This window comes from Dicentrarchus labrax, unplaced genomic scaffold (assembly GCF_905237075.1).
Source record: "Dicentrarchus labrax unplaced genomic scaffold, dlabrax2021, whole genome shotgun sequence".
Lineage (NCBI taxonomy): Eukaryota > Metazoa > Chordata > Actinopteri > Moronidae > Dicentrarchus > Dicentrarchus labrax.
Window position 1 is genome coordinate 30,296,860 of NW_026136704.1, and position 18,550 is coordinate 30,315,409.

Genomic DNA, 18,550 nt, shown 5'->3' on the forward strand with positions numbered 1-18,550 from the left:
TCAGCAGTGACACTGTGAACACTGTTTGCCAGTAATAATCAGTCGACGTGAATTAAGTCCCGCTATCGTTTGTTCGGTCCTGCAGGGAGGCTGCTGGTTGCCATGGCAACAGCTGCCCGAATCGCCGTCTCACAATAAACAAATCACCAGATAAACAGGAAACAATAGAGGAACAGCAGCTCTCATAACAGTCAAGTAAGCATTATTTCCCAGGGCGCATTAGCTCCTGTCCAAGTGGTGTCCATCGCTGTGATGTGATGAATGGGACTTCAACGAGACACTGTGGCTTCCTAATAGAAGCAACAGTCGTGTCCAGCGTGATTTATCTTCCTCTGTGGTGTCCAGACTGAGCCTGATGGGCCGACATGCCAATGTGACCTCCAGTAACAGGATGCAGTCGGCTGCGTGTTTACTATCAGGGGTGACAGCGATAAAGTCTCCTGTCACAAAGCTACAATGATGCCCTGAGGACAACCATGAAGATAGCAGAAATAGCATTTGTGTGCTTTGTCACAGTAATGACCGTCTGGTTATCTGTCCCTGAGCCTGCAGAGGTCAAAGAGCAGAGCAGTGTAGAGTAAAACGTAAATGTCCCCGAGGGTCACAGTGCTTTGGAGACAGTTGTCCAACACAAATAGATATAATGCATCAGACACAGCACAAGATCAGCATCGTCAGGGCATTATAGTTTGACCACCGCCCTGATGGAAGCATCTGGAACTATACAACAACAGTCTGTGTGAGATGACCCTCACTTCATGCAGGTACTGAAGGTTACAAGGCGAAGCACCAGTAATGTTACTGCACAGCTTGCCAATTCTTTTTTTAACAATTTGTTCCTATTATTAAGACTAACACAGCAAAACCAACAAATCATAAAATTAGAAAGGATAGACGCTTTTTGGAGGCTCTAGGAAAAGCTACCAAAAGTACAAAATTAGAGAATGATGACGACAAAGCTCCCTCTCCCAATCAGCATCCAATGATGTGACATTGTTAAAGTGAAGAACACTTGCGGCTACCAACCAGGCCAGTGTGCTAGTTTTAAGCCACACACTGACAAAAGAACAGGTTTGACTAAAATGCAATAGGTGCTAGTCAGTTACAGGCTGCTTATAGCTACGAGTGACGCCTCCCCTCCCCGGCTCATGTGCAGGCTCTGTGAGACCTGCCTGGGCCTGCTTTAGACGATGTTTTGGTGCAGTCAAGACTACATTACTGCTGGGCATTCTTGTCAGCTAAACCTTATTATTTGACCATTTCATTAGGATTAAGAGTATGGTCTTGTTGTAGCCTGCTTGTTGTAGCCATAACTTACATTAAAATACTCACATATATTCCAAAGACATATATTCATTACAGTGGTCTGTATCCTAAACCAACACTGAGCGAGGACCACTGCTGTAACTTTATCTCCACACAGTTGTTAATGTTTTTAATCATAGAAAACTAAAGTCTGATAAATGGGGTTTAAGCTAGAATGCCCACTAATGTGTTTGTTTACCGAAAGAGCAATTTTATCTTGAATAATTTAACTCATGAAACTGCAATCCAGTTTATTTTTATAGGCTACACAAAAAAGGAAGGACAGAAAAAGACATAAGAGGGTCCTTTGTTTATACTAGTGCAGTGCCCGTAGGAAGTATGTATTGCTATAGAAAAGTGTGAGGTTAAGTAGCTTTTTCATGGATGGCCAAATGAGGTTGTGTTTGAAGGTGGGACGTCAGGGACATTTAGGACATATTATTTAGTCCTGTAATATAGGCCAGCATACATCAGAGAGAGAGAGAGAGAGAGAGAACGGATAAACCGACGGCGCGGAGTGAGGACTGATAACTGCACAGGTCTCTCACTCAACTTAATACAGAGACATGTCCCACAAAGCAACGTTACAGGACCAAACAACAGTAACGTAGTAACTGTAACTGTCTTTGGAAACTTACATGAGGAAAAAAAATACCACAGCTGTACGTGGAGAAGCGTCTGTCCTCCTGTCTGTCCTCCTGTCTGTCCTCCCGCCTGTCCTACCGACTCTTCGTCACATTTCTGCCCGAAAAACAGCGTCTGTCACCGGAGAAAAACATTCTCCGTGTTGCGAGTGAGGGAGTCAGTGTACTGCTGGTGATTATTGTGTAATAATTGTGTAATTTAACGGAATTTGTAAATAATTTATGAAATAATTTATTAACGGTATCTTTGTAGTCCAAACAAAGCCGACGATGCACACCCTTAAACCACACAGCAGCCATGTGGAAACTCTCAGGTCAGTCTGATCCTGATCTGCAGAGAGATTTGAGCCACACACACACACACACACACACACACACACACACACACAAATGGTTTAAATGAACCTTTGGGGATTTATGACAGTAAGTAGCCAAATAACTCAAAATGATGTGAAATTGATGCCTGAGCTCACATTGTGTTAACATGTTGTGAATGTGTTGTTGACATTAACTTACGCGCTAACAGCACGCACTAACACGTACTGTGTTACATTGGAACTGCTTGGCTTTCCATACTGGGAGGGAACCAGGAAGTGTTCAGTCACTTCATCTCTCCATTTTGAGTGGGAAGAGTCTTAAAGACAGAAAGAAGGGAAGCTGAAGCCTGAGGCAGGGTGAGTGTTAATACAGCATTTGTGTTATTTCAGTGTCTAAGTGTACTTACTGTTCTGTGTGTATGTTTATGTGAGAGACTGTGTGTTACTTTCCGTTCTGGCGTGTGACTGAACAGACCTGTTTCTCTTCTTTGTCCTGTTACTGTTTTATCTCTCAGATGGATGGTTGTGTGGAGAAAGAGGAGGACAAAGCAGAGTCTCCAGTATCCAGCTGTCTGTCTCTGAAGAGTGACTGGTCCAAAGGTCTTCCTCCAGTCTTCAGTGCTGAACCTGGAACCTCAGACACAAAGTAAAATAACTGCTACTGACTCCGATTTATATTTTACTGATTGTTTGTTTGTATATTAAAATGCTACTGAATGCATTTGCTAACTAAAGTGATCTAATATAAACTTCCTAATAGTTGACAGATACAGTAGTTTGTGTCTTCAGAGCTTCCTAAAGGACTTTTTTTAACAAAGAATTTATCAATTTGCAGTGTTCAGTCCAACAGACAGAGATCAGAGTCTCCAGTGTCCAGCTGTCTGTCTCTGAAGAGTGACTGGTCGAAAGGTCTTCCTCCAGTCTTCAGTGCTGAACCTGGAACCTTGGACACAAAGTAAGCTGTACTTGTAACTGTAAACTGACCCGATGCATTGAGGATGAAGAAAAAATGCTGAAAGATTTATATTTATAATACAGAACTATTAGTGCAGAGTGAGGAACAAACAAACAGTACACCTGTAAAAGTTATCAGTGGATAAACAAAGGGCAGAAAATTGACCTGTTCTGGTCTGTACAGTATTTCAGTTGCATTTATGCCTTCATTTGACAGCTGACAGTAGAGTGACAGAAAACAAGGTGACATACAAACAGTAACAGAGTCTAGATCCATATTTGATCAGCACTGCCTCGTTATACAGTTTGATCTGAGTTTCATACGTTGCACCGAGCTGAGCTGCCCAGACTTATTGTAAAACAGTTAAGGACATTATTATTATTATTACTTCACAATTATTATTATTGTGAAGTGGCTGCAGGAAGTATTGACACTGTATTAATAACAAACTACAGACAGATCACCAAATGTTTAATAAGACAGATCGGAAAAAAGTGTTTATGAAAGCAGGAGAGTTGAAATAACTGATTTTTATTACAGACTGAATGCTGAATTCAGACAGAAAAGTAACAACACTTTTATTGTTCTCTGTGACCATCTGAGCTTCTTGACATTGTCGACCAAATCTTGATATTTTACTAAAACAGTCAACAAATCATTTTAGTTATAAAGAAATGTCTCCACAGAAAGAGGAAGAGGAGTCATGTTTCTGTGGAGGAGCAGCCGTCCTGCTGTGCTTTGTGTCAGGACGTCCTGAAGGATCCAGTCTCTACCAGTTGTGGACACTGGTTCTGCAGACAGTGCATCACCTCATACTGGGACCAGTCTGATTCACCAGGAGACTCCTCCTGTCCACAGTGTGGAGAAAGATCCATAACGAGACCTAGACTGCAGACAGACAGTCAGACCAGCACTGTGCAAAGTAAGACTGGACATCTGTCTGCTGATGTCCTCATGTCTGAAAACACTACTTGCTGTTTTAATACATTTATTATGTCATACAGTACGGCCATCAAAGATCTTTATAGAAATCATTGCACAGTGATGAAACACATCAATCCTAGTGTTGATATTGACATTCCCATCTAATTTATGGAAATCAACATTTCATTGGTGGAAAATGGCTCAACACACCATTTATTGTTTTAAATTACCTTGAACCTTACAAGGCCAATGCTGAGACAGAGTTGACTGTTTTGGTGCAGTGGCACCGGACTGCAGTATCTGCATCATCTGATTATAAAGGAAGGAATCCCTTTCTGTCTGTATTTTTGTATGACTGCCCTTAGCATATCTCGAGAACCATTTATCTGAACGACTTCACACTTATTGCTGAGGAATCAAGAGAGTGCACTCTGTACTGGCATGCGTACAGAATAGCCACAAGCCGGCTTTTACTTCTTTCTGTATTCTAATTTTGTTTTATATTCCTAATTGAAATGATCACCATGTCATATCTTTGTTTTGTCTTACACTTTTTCTCTCTTTCAGAAGAAAGTGGTCTTCAGGAGGTTATAGATGAACATAAGGTTAGTCTGAAGAGGAGATGTGAATGTGTGATTGAAGGAACTGGTGAAGCATTAAGTAGAACCCTCCTCAACAGGATCTACACTGAGCTCTACATCACAGAGGGACAGAGTGAAGAGTTTAATACCCAACATGAGGTGAGGCAGCTTGAGAAAGCTTCCAAGATGGAGATCCTCCATGAGACTACAATCAAGTGCCACGAGATCTTTAAAGCCTTACCTGACCAACAGAGACACATCAGAGTGGTTCTGACAAACGGCGTCGCTGGCGTTGGAAAAACCTTCTCAGTGCAGAAGTTCACTCTGGACTGGGCAGAGGGCTTGGAAAACAAAGATGTCAGTCTGGTGGTTCTGCTTTCGTTCAGAGAGCTGAACCTGATCAAAGATGAGCAGTACAGTCTTCTCACACTGCTCCATGTTTTCCATCCAACATTACAGAAGGTCACAGCAGAGAAGCTCGTTGTCTGTAAACTTTTGTTCATCTTTGACGGCCTGGATGAAAGCAGACTTTCACTGGATTTCAAGAACAAGAAGGTTGTGTCTGACGTCACACAGAAGTCTTCAGTCAACGTGCTGTTGACAAACCTCATCCAGGGAACTCTGCTTCCATCAGCTCTTATTTGGATAACTTCCAGACCTGCAGCAGCCAATCAGATCCCTCAGAAATGTGTTGGCAGGGTAACAGAAGTACGAGGCTTCACTGACGCCCAGAAGGAGGAGTACTTCAGCAGAAGATTCAGTGATGAAGAGCTGTCCAGCAGAGTCATATCACATACCAAGACCTCAAGGAGCCTCCACATCATGTGTCAAATCCCAGTCTTTTGCTGGATCACTGCTACAGTTCTGGAGCACATGTTGACTACAGACCAGAGAGGGGAGCTCCCCAAGACCCTGACTGACCTGTACTCACACTTCCTGCTGGTTCAGACAAAGAGGAAGAAGCAGAAGTATGATGAGGGACATGAGACGAGTCCACAGAAGCTGATGGAGGCTGACGGGGAAGTTCTTCTGAAGCTGGGGAGGCTGGCGTTTGAACAGCTGAAGAATGGAAACATCATGTTCTACCAAGAAGACCTGGAGCAGTGTGGTCTTGATGTCACAGAGGCCTCGGTGTACTCAGGAGTTTGTACAGAGATCTTCAAAAGAGAGAGTGTGATCTTCCAGAAAACAGTCTACTGCTTCGTTCATCTGAGCATTCAGGAGTTTCTGGCTGCAGTCTACATGTTCCACTGTTACACCAACAGGAACACAACGGTACTGAAATCTTTCCTGGAAAGACATGTTCCTTCAACCCTTGATGTCTTCCTGATGGGAGCCATAGAGAAACACCTTTACAGTAAAAATGGCCACCTGGACCTGTTTGTTCGCTTCCTTCATGGCCTCTCTCTGGAGTCCAACCAGAGACTCTTAGGAGGCCTCCTGGGTCGGACAGACAACAGTCCAGAAGTCATCCAGAGAGCCATCAACAACCTGAAGGAGAAGAAGACAAAAATGTCTCCTGATAGAAGCATCAACATCTTCCACTGTCTGATGGAGATGAATGACCACACAGTATATCAGGACATCCAAGAAGTCCTGAAGTCAGAGAGCAGATCAGAGAACAAACTCTCTGATATCCACTGCTCAGCTCTGGCCTACATGTTGCAGATGTCAGAGCAAGTTCTGGATGAGTTGGACCTGCAGAAGTATAACACATCAGGGGAGGGACGACTGAGACTGCTTCCAGCTGTGAGGAACTGCAGAAAGGCTGTGTAAGTCCAGATGTGATCATTACCATTATAAAGCAATGTAAAGCTGAAGCCACTGGAGTACAGATACACACTTAACACACAATATAAAACTTACATTTTAATCCTACATTGGATAATTCACTCTGAACCTCTCAAACACTTGATTTTCAAATACAATAAGTAATTTAATAATATATATTTAAACTGGCAGACAATAACATATATTCAGTATTTCTTTATTCAGCACCCAGTACCAGCTGTGCTGGGAACCTTATTGAAACCGTTCAGATTTTTATTATTTTTCTTCTGTTAGTAATTCTGGTACTGTAGCGTACACAGTAAGAGCTGGAGATGTGAAATTCACAGGGCAGGTACAGACCCCTGCACGTACCTCAAACACAAGAAAATTCCTCTGTTGGACCCTGTTAATACCTGCTTGCAGTTCCAGTTTCTTCTTGTTCCAGTTGATCTTCGCTGCTCAGAATGATGTATGTGCAAAGTTTGACACTGGAGTATACATCTGCTTCCTAGGACAGATGTAGTAGTTACAGTCAGATCATCCATAAATGCTCCATTGTTGGTTGAAGAGGCCTGCATTCTACCTCTAACAACCTTGTTCACAGCAAGTGCGAAAAGGATGACTGAGATGGTGCAGCCTGTTATGATGCCTTTCTCAGTCTGATGTTCTTGACCCTGTAATCATCCAGAATAAGGAGTAAAATGTTGATGTAAGGCAAGCTCAACAACTTCTGTGTGGTATGCATCAGTACGTGTTTACACAGGTGGTGGAGCTCAAGTTTAAAACCACAAATATTGTAATCATTGACTGGCTGACCAACAGACCACCTGAGCTACAGCTGCTCTTATTAATGTCAAAATGCATAGAGTCTATTTTTATAATTTTGTGCCAGAATGTATTATATTTTTATTTTTATATTCTGTGTCATCACAGACTTCATAGCTGTGGACTCTTAGAGACTCACTGTCAAGTTGTGGCCTCGGCTCTGAAGTCCAACCCCTCCCATCTGATAGAGTTGGACCTGAGTCACAACATCCTCCAGGATTCAGGACTGAAGCTGCTGTGTGATGGACTGGGGAGTCCAAACTGTAAACTGGAGAGTCTGAGGTCAGTTCAAGTATTCTGTATTTAATGTATATATAACCTTCAGGAACAGCGGGGGAGCGGGAGGGCTTCAAAAGCAGCAAAATCTGCCAGTTATTGTTAAGAAAAGTTGTTATCCAACACTCCTTCATTCACATTGAAAACAAATCCATCCATAATTTCCAAATTAAAAGTTTACTAATTTTACACTGTAAAAAATAACAGGAACGGTGTGCTCACTTGAGTGACTTAGTGATGTGACGTGTGACTGATCCTAAGTCAGTGACAGCCTAATAAGCCTACGTTAAATTCCAATATGTGGTTGTGGGCGGCTCAGAGGTAGAGCGGGTCGTCCACTAATCGGAAGGTTGTTGGTTCGATCCCCGACTCCTCCCCACTGCATGTCGAAGTATCCTTGAGCAAGATACTGAACCCCAAATTGCTCCTGATGCTGCGTCATGGGTGTGTGAATGGGAGTGAATGAGTTAGTTTCTGTTCGATGGGCTTTGCCATCACTGTGTCAATGTGTGGGGGCAAATGCAGCATGTAGTGTTAAAGCGCTTTGAGGGAGTGGAAGACTAGAAAGTCCACTATTTCTAAAAAGGCATTCTTTCTAAAAATACACAATTGTTGCAAATTAGAGGAAATAAAAGAGAATAAAAAAATCAACCTGTCTGATTTGATGATTGATACAGATTGACTGTAGCAGCATGTTATTGATCTGTGTTGATGCATGAATGTTGGTGACATTTGGATGATGTCCGTAGAAGGCTGACATTATAATGATCCACAATGACACAATAATTAAGTCACAATACTCATGTTAGCTACATGTTTTAAAACCTGAACACATGATTGAGTTGTAAATCAATGTTTATCTCCATCATTTGTTCTTTATTCAGACTGATTGATTGCAGTGTGTCAGAAGTCAGCTGTGCTTCTCTGGCCTCGGCTCTGAAGTCCAACCCCTCCCATCTGAGAGAGCTGAACCTGAGTAACAACAAGCTGAAGGATTCAGGAGTGAAGCTGCTGTGGGACTTTCTTGAGAGTCCAAATTGTAGACTGGAGAATCTCAGGTCAGACATCAATGTTTCAAGCCTCTGTTTTGAGATTAATATAATGTGAAAACTGCAAACAGTAAGTCTTATATTATACTGATCTTAGTATCTTAATGCTCTATTATCTTCTTCAGTTGTTTAGTGATGTTGCGATTGCATCAATTTATGCAAACTTAGCCAATTTCCATGAATTCTACGCAACCTTGCAAATTTTCCACAAATTTGAACAATTATTGTAGTTTCACGCAATTTTCACTTTTAATCCCACAGAAAGCCAGTGAAATCCTGGAGACTGATAGACTGTGGCAGAGCATGTGTTGAGCTACAGATTTAAAATGTTTATAGAACAAGAAAAATACCCTGGATCATTTTGTGAAGCCTGTGGGAGATGCACGAAGCACACTAACACCCAACATATCTACCCAACAGAAGTAGCATGTTGTCATTAATATTAATAAGAGCTATTTTTCACCTGCATCCTCGGGTGTTTGGATTTTCTAAATCTTCTGCAGCTCTGAACAGATTATTAAAAGACTGAATGATTTCTAGCAGAAACGTGGTCTTCTATTGTGACATCTTTTATTCTTTATTCAGATTGTTGGGCTGCAGTTTGCCAAAGACCAGCTTTGCTCCTCTGGCCTCGGCTCTGAAGTCCAACCCCTCCCATCTGAGATATCTGGACCTGAGTAACAACAAGCTGCAGGATTCAGGAGTGAAGGTGCTGTGTGGTTTTCTGGAGAGTCCACACTGTAGACTGGAGACTCTGAGGTCAGACACCAGTTTTTACGATTAATATGGTGTGATGTTTGTTATGACACTAAACTGCAGACATGAAGCTGATATTACACTGATCCACACTGATTATCTTAATTCTAAAGTTTATATTCTTCCTCAGTGACTCTAGAAACGGCCTTTCGCGTTTTTTGGTGTGTTTTGCAGCCACTGTAGTTTCTACTACACACTTGGAAGGCTGAGCTGTATTCAAATGGGTGCAGTCTGCAACTTCACCGCTAGATGGTACTAAATCCTACACACCGGTCCTTTATACACTCTATTAATAATAAATAATCTCTATTTTAACTATCAGACAATAACAAATATAGTTAGAATTTTCCCAACATTTTTATGACTCTATATGATGCTTATAATTACTGAATAATTTAAACTGAAGATGCTAATGATGTTATGACTCCACTATTCCTAATATAAAGAGTCTTTCATCCTGACATATTTGGCAACTTTGTTATCTTTGGGATCTTGAGCTCAATCTTAAATCAGTTTCTGTGGGTTTTCATTTGGCTGCACAACATGAGTTTGTGTGGAGCCACCGGAGGAGCTGGCAGAGTTTAAAAGGTGAGGTCACGATGTCTTCGGTGCATCTTGAGTTGACTTCTGAGGAAATATAAGAGAAATTTAAGAGACTGTTGCTGCATGAGGCCCATTGAATGATTTCAAACAGGAACACTGTCTTCTAAATGTACATTATTTGTTCTTTATTCAGACTGAGTGCCTGCAGTGTGTCAAAGCACAGCTGTGCTTCTCTGGCCTTGGCTCTGAAGTCCGACCCCTCCATTCTGAGGGAACTGGACCTGAGTGACAACAAGCTGCAGGACTCAGGAGTGAAGCTGCTGTGTGATTTACTGGAGAGTCCACACTGTAGACTGAAGACTTTGAGGTCAGACACCAGTTTTTACTTCTGTGCTGAGATTAATATGATGTGAAAGTTGTGGTGACACTGAACTGCAAACATAAGACGTATGGCTGATATTATACGGATCCACAATGAGTATCTTATTGCTATATTATATTTTCTTCTTCAGTGGTTTGGTCCGTTGACTGCCGCAGAACAATGTTGAGCTACACATTCAAACCCTAAATATAATAAGAAAAGATACCACTGTATAATTCAGCCTGAATCTCTTAACTCTTGATTAATAATAAATACTCAAATACAATGAATATTCTATATATCAACTATTAGACAATGTGTGCTATGTGAGGCTAATACTCATTGAATAGTTTAATCTTTTAATAGTCTTTATTGAAGTAGCAGCACGTTGTCATTAACATTAATGAGAGCTCTGTTTCAGATTGAGAGACTGCAGTGTGTCAAAGATCAGCTGTTCTTCTCTGGCCTCGGCTCTGAAGTCCAACCCCTCCCATCTGAGTGAGCTGGACCTGAGTAACAACAAGCTGCAGGATTCAGGAGTGAAGCTGCTGTCTGAGCTTGTGGAGAGTCCAAACTGTATACTGGAGACTCTGAGGTCAGTCGAGAGTTGGAGTCAGTGAATGCTGGTTTCAACAGTATTGTACTAAACACAGCTGGTATCAAAGCAAAGATCCAGTATTTCCCAGTAAACCTGCAACCTTCACAGTGGCTGCACAGGGGAATGGTGGGAATGAGGCACTGGCACTGCTGTCATATGAATGAAGAATGTATGGATTCATTTTCAACACCCGTCCCTCATGGGATTATTAACAGCCAAACATAAACCTTGCACAAATGACTTTTCAAAAGATATCTCACAATAGAAATACAACAAAATCCATACAGTACCATCACAGCCCCGCTAAGCACAAGACACAATCCCCAAATCCAAACAACACAAAAACAACAAGGAGTCCACGTTATTGCTATCCACAGTACATTTGATCCAGTTCATAAGCCAGTAGTCTTCAATCCATATACAGTCTGAAGAACCTGTCTGTCATATGTTGCTTTCTCCTCCTATCATGTGCTTTTAAATGCAAAAACATGATCAGAAAGGTTCCATTAAAGCTCCATCCTCAATACATAAAATCTAAATCAGTCATCACTCTTGGCTTAACAGTCTGTGATGTATGTTTCTTATTGCATCTTAACATGAAACATTTTATAATCATATAAGTATTTAGTTATTACAGTACTGATGCATGACAATTTTTGGGGGGCGTCACATTTCTCTGTTCTGTATATTGGGGTAGGGCATGTCCCAATCACTCATATGTGTGTCACAGCTCTAAGGTCAGTCTGACTGAAGCCTGCAAACCACTGGCTCTCACTGCAGAGAATCATCATTGCATTTAGAAAGCATGCAGTCTTTATGGTCAGAACCTCTGCTGAAGTCCAGTAAACACTGCAGAGGTTATGAAGATGTAAGATATGCACTGTATCTGTCCATTTGTTTTCAGAAGTAGGACAGATGCAATGTTCAAATGTCTCTGAGACTCTAACAGCAGCAGTCAGTATCTCTCTGTCTCTGCAGTAATGATGCATTCAGGGACTCTCAGGAGTTTACTTCCACTGTGTAGGCTACTTCAGTGACATCTGCAGAGTAAACAGACCTGATGCCCAAAGTCTCTGCAGGTCTGTGAGCTTCTGGCTCAGTGTGAGAGAAGAGAAGCTGGCTACGCTACACAGCCACTGCACTGCTGGTCTGAAGAGGACTGAAGTCCCTGCTGGTCTTCATGCTGGATGTGCTGCATCACTGACTGACAGCTGATGAAGGGAGTCTCTGTAAACACTGATTTATAACTTCTGTTGTCTGTTTTCTTCTTTCATCAGATGGTGGTCTCTGTAAGAGTGTGAGAGATGAGAAAGGTGGTTGTGTTGATCCGACTGTGCGGTTACTGGGAGGTAGAGTGGGGAGGAGAGCTTCACCCAGCAGTGACTGACGGAGGGATCACAGCAAGTGGAGATGACTCTCAGTGCTGAAGTCTGGACTGCTCTGCTCTCCACTGTCAGACACAATATCGAGCCCGCCATCATCCCTGTGTGTTCCTCTGGATGTATCATCTCTGTCTCTGCAGAGGACACTGAGACTCATCCACTCCTGCTGCTCCACACTCAACCACCTCCTCCACGTGGACCTTTACTCATTAGGATTTAGATCCTGCTCGCTGTTAAATGATGGAGAACTGCTGTTCATTGACACATTATACTGTATCTTGGAGTTCGATGTCAGAATGCATTAGTCTGCAGTTTAAGTACCATTTGTGGTCGATTATATTTCTGTATACTTCTTCTCTAGGTTTATGTTCTTATTACAGATTTAAATATATCATTTTATTGAGGAACACAGTGCACTATTTACAAGTTACACTCCATTAGATGTCACTTTTCTGACTACTTTAATGCAGATTATTTTTACTTACTTGAGTAGATTTTTAGAGAAACTTTTACTGTTACATTTAGATATACATTAATTGCGCTACTTTTATTTACTTATTACTTTATGCATTAATGATCCATTAAGGTGGTCAGCTGATCCCAGGTCTGCTGGTGCTCCCTGTGACTGTTAAAAGCAGCTCCGTGGCTGAAGCTACAGCAGGAGTATTGCTTTCACAGACACAGGGCAGTACATTGTTCTCCGGTTGTAAACGCTGGTCTGATGTCAGTACAATATGTCTGTTGTGTTAATGCTAATAAGCTATAATAATAATAAAAATATATATACGCAGTATGTCACGCTTCAAAACTACTATGTGGGGCAGGGGGCTCGCACCTGATCTGTGGCGGTCTGTGATGCGAACTGGGACTGAGGTTAGGGTCAAAGTTTAACACTGTAACATGTTGACACTCTTTATATTTTACTTTTTGACATAGCAGACAGCCTGTAGTACACAAGTAAAGAATGTAATATTAAAGAATCTGTACTTATTGTTCTGACAGTCTGTGGGTACTCAGTAGAGATTAATATTAATGTAATATGGTCTGATCACAGTTGAGGCTATAGTCACTGAATATAATATATAATGTATCCCTTGGAGATGCCCTGACCCTCAGGTTGGGAACTGCTGCCCAAGAATACCAGGACTATCCATAAACTGACAAATACAGAGCTATTATTCATCTTTCAGATCCATGATCAGCTGACCACACCCTGTCCTCTCCACTTGTCCTCAGCTCCACCACAGGGCTGTTGAAGAGGAGGTGATATATATGTGAACAGCAGATGGTGCTCTGGCTCTAAGGCAGCACTGAGAGCAGCACCACCAGCAGGCGAGGGGAAGTTCCTGCAGTCACACACACTGTATCGCTCCCCAGACACACCCTAATAATACCAGCCACAGCACAACAGACGGGAAACGCTGCATGCTGATGATAGATTTCACAAAAACCCAGCTATAGATTATATAATAACAACTCATGAGATGGAAGTTATAGCCCCTACATAAGAGGTAGGGGGTTTGATATGGATTGTGTAAATGATAAAGATATTGATATGAATTATACATGAGCTGGAGCATTTAAATGTATGGAATTGTAATGGTTACTGTGGGTGGATGTCGCAGAGAGAGAGAGATAGAGTGTGTGTGTGTGTGTGTGTGTGTGTGTGTGTGTGTGTGTGTGTGTGTGTGTGTGTGTGTGTGTGTGTCCCAGGGTGACAGACTGAGAGTGAAGTGCTCCACTGAGCTCATGACTAACAACAAAGAAATGGCCGGCAGGTCGCACAGGCATCAATCTGCCAAGGATTTCAGATCAGGAACACACACACACACACACAAACACACAGTAGTTTCCCAGGACATTTGCATTCTGGGATTAATCTATAATTCATCCAGTAAAATCCATACCTGTCATTTTCCCCTCCCTGTATCCTCTGTTCACAAGGTCACTGAGCCACGCAGTCAAGATGGAAACGGTATCTTCAAAATAAAAACATGCTGACTGAAGCTAATTTGGAAAAGTCACACACAAACACACACACACACACACACACACACACACACACACACACACACACACAGGTGCAGACCAGTGTGAGCTTCAATACAAATTCATCAAAATTAAACAAGTAATTGTGTATCTCATAAATTCATGCATAAAAGTACACAGTGGACATTTAAAGACAGGGAAGTATTCAAGGTACGGTAGCTGTAACGGGCCAATTCAGCGAACCAATGTGATAACACTGCAGGGGGACCGGTGTTCATCCTGGTGCGGCCAGTGTGGAGTAGAAAACAGACATGGGTGTACTGACATGCCGGTGTGTGCTGCCCTTTAGCATATCGTAATTAAAACTACAAGGTATGGAGCCTGTAATTCCGACACAAATATTCTGTAACTATGGCTACAAGGAGTCACAGCAGTGTCCATGAATCAGTGCAAGTTCACGAACAACCACGACAATAAGGATACGGAACTAGAAAGGTTTATTGCATATTATGGGTGAAGGTGAATCAAGTTTATGTGCTGTAGGAGGGATGAGGGGATGAGGGGAGGAATCAGGGTCGTGGATGGATGGATGGATTGGAAGAAAGGAGGGAACTGAGAGAGAGTTAAGACTGTGTGTGTGTGTGTGTGTGTGTGTGTGTGTGTGTGTGTGTGTGTGTGTGTGTGTGTGTGTGTGTGTGTGTGTGTGTGTGTGTGTGTGTGGTGTTTTTTTTTAGTTAAAGGAAACCATGGATTTAGTGGATTTGGCTGTTTCAATGTCCTTGTCACCTGTTTCATGGCTGTCCGATGTTGTGAAGTTTTGTTATAATTGTTGGGTTCAAACAACGTTATTTTCCTTGGACCAGCGGGAATGTTAATCAACAAAAATCTTTAAAATCATTGCTCCACTGCAGTACGCTTCCCTGCAACACTTCTGTAAATGAAAGTGTTTGTGGTCAAACAGTTTGGCTCAGTTAGCAGCTGCAGTAATATATTGGCAACCTCTCAATGCTGAGACAACGCAGTGGCAATATCACAGTCAGCGGGAACTAGAATTCAGTAATTGTACGAAAATCGATGTGGACAGAGAACCTGGAGGGCCATAAAGTGCATGAGCATCCGGAGAGAAGATATGGTCATATTCATAGGTCTAATTGGCTACTTCTATTACTTCCATGTGCTACTGTGTACTCTGACCTTGGAAAAGGTTCCCTCGGGAAGCATCACGGTGTTGATGTGGAGTAGAGTCTCGTTATAGGTCGACAGAGTTATGTTGGAAGACATCAGTGGCTGTCCGATAAGGAGGAAGGTTCAGGGTCAGTTATATTCTGGCTCTGCGGCAATTTGTTCTCACCATTAGAAACTTTTTGTAATTGTTTCCTTCCTATTAACCAAACGGACAAATATTGTAACTTTCACTGCTAACAGGGGATGCACCAGTACCACCTCTTCTAATCACATTCATGGTGGTTAAAATGAAGTAATAATCCAGTCCATTACTTCAGATTTATATTATAATTCAACAGTAGACAAAGCTAATAGAAATGTGACCAATTTCCCCCACTGAGATAATATTACATTTTCAAATGAAGTCTTTTCAGTTTGAGTCTGATGTATTCCTTGTTGGTTCATTAGCTGCTACATTTCCACTTCACTAAAATGATATTTATTTATTTATAGGACATTTCACGAGGTCATCCCTGGGCTAATGAGTTGAAATCCTTTTTTTATTTGAACACTTTGTAATTTATTTTCCAGAACACTTTACTTTGTGATATTCCGATCTGTTAGAAGCACAATGGTCTGATGGTCGGTTGATATATAGTATGGAGGGGCTAGAATAGCTACAGTATAGATTCAACTAATGACAAAGATCCCAGTGTGCAGAGATTGCTGTTGGATGTTTTCTTTTTTAACTAATCATACCCGCAGGTTAGAGTCAACAGTGGCCTCTCAGAGCCCAGACAAATCAGCACTGGTGCCCTTAGGTTTGTGTCAGCTCCCTGGTCCTCTCAGCCTATACACAAATGAGTGCACGAGAATCCACCCTGGTTCTCAGATGATACAGCCAGTCTGGGACTAATGCACAGAGACAGCTGTTCACCAGTTTACAGATCTGTAACAGACTGAAGACGCCGGTGGTTATACACAGCAAATCCATCCCTCAGGTTTGCTCTTAAGTGCCTCGGGGCCACATTGGTAACACACTCACCTGGAGGGCCTATATTGAGTCTCTGCTCCAGTTTGCTACAGTGGATGTATTTTTTACGCACACTTTCCCTTTTACCATGCTGTCTTGGACAGCATTATAAGATATGGGATAACAGCCTGGTACAGTTCACTTGTCTGTACAGCTCGTCTGGTACACACTGCTATGAAAATTATAGGGGTTAAAAAAAACACATCCCACCAAACAATCTGTGAGCAGTGTATTATCAGACAGGCACAGAGAATACCGTCTGATCCATGCAGGGTTCCAGCTCTTATCCTCTGCTAGAAGATTGAGGATTCGCCAGATGTTGGTCATGGGGATTGTGCAATATGTCGCCATTGCCAGAATGTGTGTATTTGTATGTGCAAACTGTTACATGGAAGCTGTGTGTTGCTAAGATGTTGATGTTTGTTCTTTTATGCTGTAGAGCTTCAGGAGTCCAAAACAAATGTCCCTACAGGGACATTAAAAGTATATCCTATCCTATCAGTTACAGGACGGTTACCATTAGCCACAGACACTGGCAGGTTGAATGCTCCTCCAGAGGAAGACAGACTATGTTTGTCGTGTGAGTTTGGCGAAATTGAGAATGAGGTACATTTTTGGTTTTGCTGTCCTTCCTAGGATGACATAGGGGATGTGCTGATTTATGCTGATTTGGAAGACTGAGTTGTAAAATAACCTGTCATTTTGTAATGAAATTAAAGGTTCAGTATGTAATTTCTGCCATTAGGGGGTCTCTCACATCAAAACAATAACAAAAGGAAGTTTGATGACGACGTGAACCAGCGTTGGATTGGGGGAGTTGTTTTCTTCACCCTAACTGCCGCCAGGTTCTCCCAGCTAGGGTTCCTTCAGTGTTTATTGTTCAGGAGCCAAATTATCTGCAGATGTCTCCTCCTCTCCAAAACAAACAGACCCGGTGATTAAAACACTGAATAAAGCAGCTTCACCTTAAAAATCTGTGTTTCTCTGACGCTGTTCTCTGATAACTAAAGCTGTCTGGTGACTAAAATCCTTCATCTGGTTAAAATAAGTAGTTAACAATGACCAAGATTTAAAAAATGTATGATAAAAATGTGTTTATAGACATTTTTATCTGGAAATGTTACATACATTTTGTAACATGAAAATAAAATCAATTGCAATGAACACCATGAAAGTTACCAGAAGAAGCTTATAAATAACTCCTAATACCTGCAGATGATAAAGTTCAGGTGTCCCAGCATTACACACTCACCTGCTCTCAGTATTTTATCTTTAATGCCTAGCTAAAGCTTCCCGTTTGCTCCTGGTTCTGGCCTGATATCTCTATCTCTATGACTAACACTGGAGTTTGAAAGATGCAGAGCGCTGCCTCACAGCACTGTGCAGAAAGAACTGATGTAAACTCCACAGGAACTCAGCACAGATGGTCGGAGCCAGAGGCAGGATTTGTACCTTCAGCTGTCATTGAGGAGCTTTGCTTAATTAATCCAGCAATGTAATGATGTAAACCATTAAACTGTCTAGCAGACTAAATCAATTTAATATTTGGAGCCACTAAGTAGGACCGTTAGCTCATGTCTTGGTGAAGTTGCTTCTTAAAGAGATTAGTATTAACTTACATTCAAGTCAGAGACGATTCACGAGCAGGACCAAAGGGGGTGAAGAGCAAATTGAATCCTGTTTCGGACTAAAAACAGACAGGAAGTAGTCATGTCCCAGAGTAGAAATAGTGCATTTCTTCAGGGGCCATCGACATCAACATCCAGCTAATCGACTTTCAAACTGATTGAAATTACTGAACCGATTAACTTCTTAATCTGTTTTCCCATGGTCACGATCAATCACCAAATCGCCATTTTAAAATAATCAGCTTTCATTAAAAGCCCGAGACAGAGACAAATCTAAAACATAAAAAAGCCCTGTAGACAGGTGCTAGACAGATACAGGTCTACCTAGACAGAAATCAGGGACACTGTTGAGGAAAAGCTTCATGTGATTGATACTGGAGTTCACTAACACATCTGGAACGTCTGTATAGAACCAACGCTGACTGCAGTGTTCACACTCACAGGATTGAA

The 18,550-nt window shown here is 41.9% G+C and overlaps 1 protein-coding gene across 5 annotated transcripts; it reads left to right on the forward strand.

Annotated features, from left to right (window-relative positions):
• The first annotated feature begins 99 nt into the window (after positions 1-99).
• On the forward strand, positions 100-13,079 carry LOC127362606 (NACHT, LRR and PYD domains-containing protein 3-like). Of its 5 annotated transcripts, none has more exons than XM_051398559.1 (11): positions 100-2,623; positions 2,782-2,912; positions 3,102-3,221; positions 3,908-4,143; positions 4,713-6,498; positions 7,430-7,603; positions 8,482-8,655; positions 9,232-9,405; positions 10,139-10,312; positions 10,728-10,901; positions 12,182-13,079. In XM_051398559.1, exons 2-11 carry the CDS (start codon positions 2,782-2,784, stop codon positions 12,195-12,197), a joined length of 3,159 nt encoding a protein of 1,052 aa, XP_051254519.1. In that variant the 5' UTR covers positions 100-2,623; the 3' UTR covers positions 12,198-13,079. The 5 variants fall into 5 exon arrangements, with proteins under 5 accessions (XP_051254519.1, XP_051254520.1, XP_051254522.1 ...); XM_051398560.1 differs by having other exon boundaries at positions 4,716-6,498; XM_051398562.1 differs by lacking the exon at positions 7,430-7,603.
• The last annotated feature ends 5,471 nt before the right edge of the window (positions 13,080-18,550 follow it).

What these genes read in the sequence shown, in the direction of transcription:
- LOC127362606 (XM_051398559.1), top strand. Translation starts at nt 2,782, where the DNA reads ATGGATGGTTGTGTGGAGAAAGAGGAGGACAAAGCAGAGTCTCCAGTA. An exon ending in TGTAGACTGGAGACTCTGAG is followed by an intron (nt 9,406 to 10,138) that starts GTCAGACACCAG and finishes TTCTTTATTCAG; the next exon opens with ACTGAGTGCCTGCAGTGTGT. An exon ending in TGTAGACTGAAGACTTTGAG is followed by an intron (nt 10,313 to 10,727) that starts GTCAGACACCAG and finishes GCTCTGTTTCAG; the next exon opens with ATTGAGAGACTGCAGTGTGT.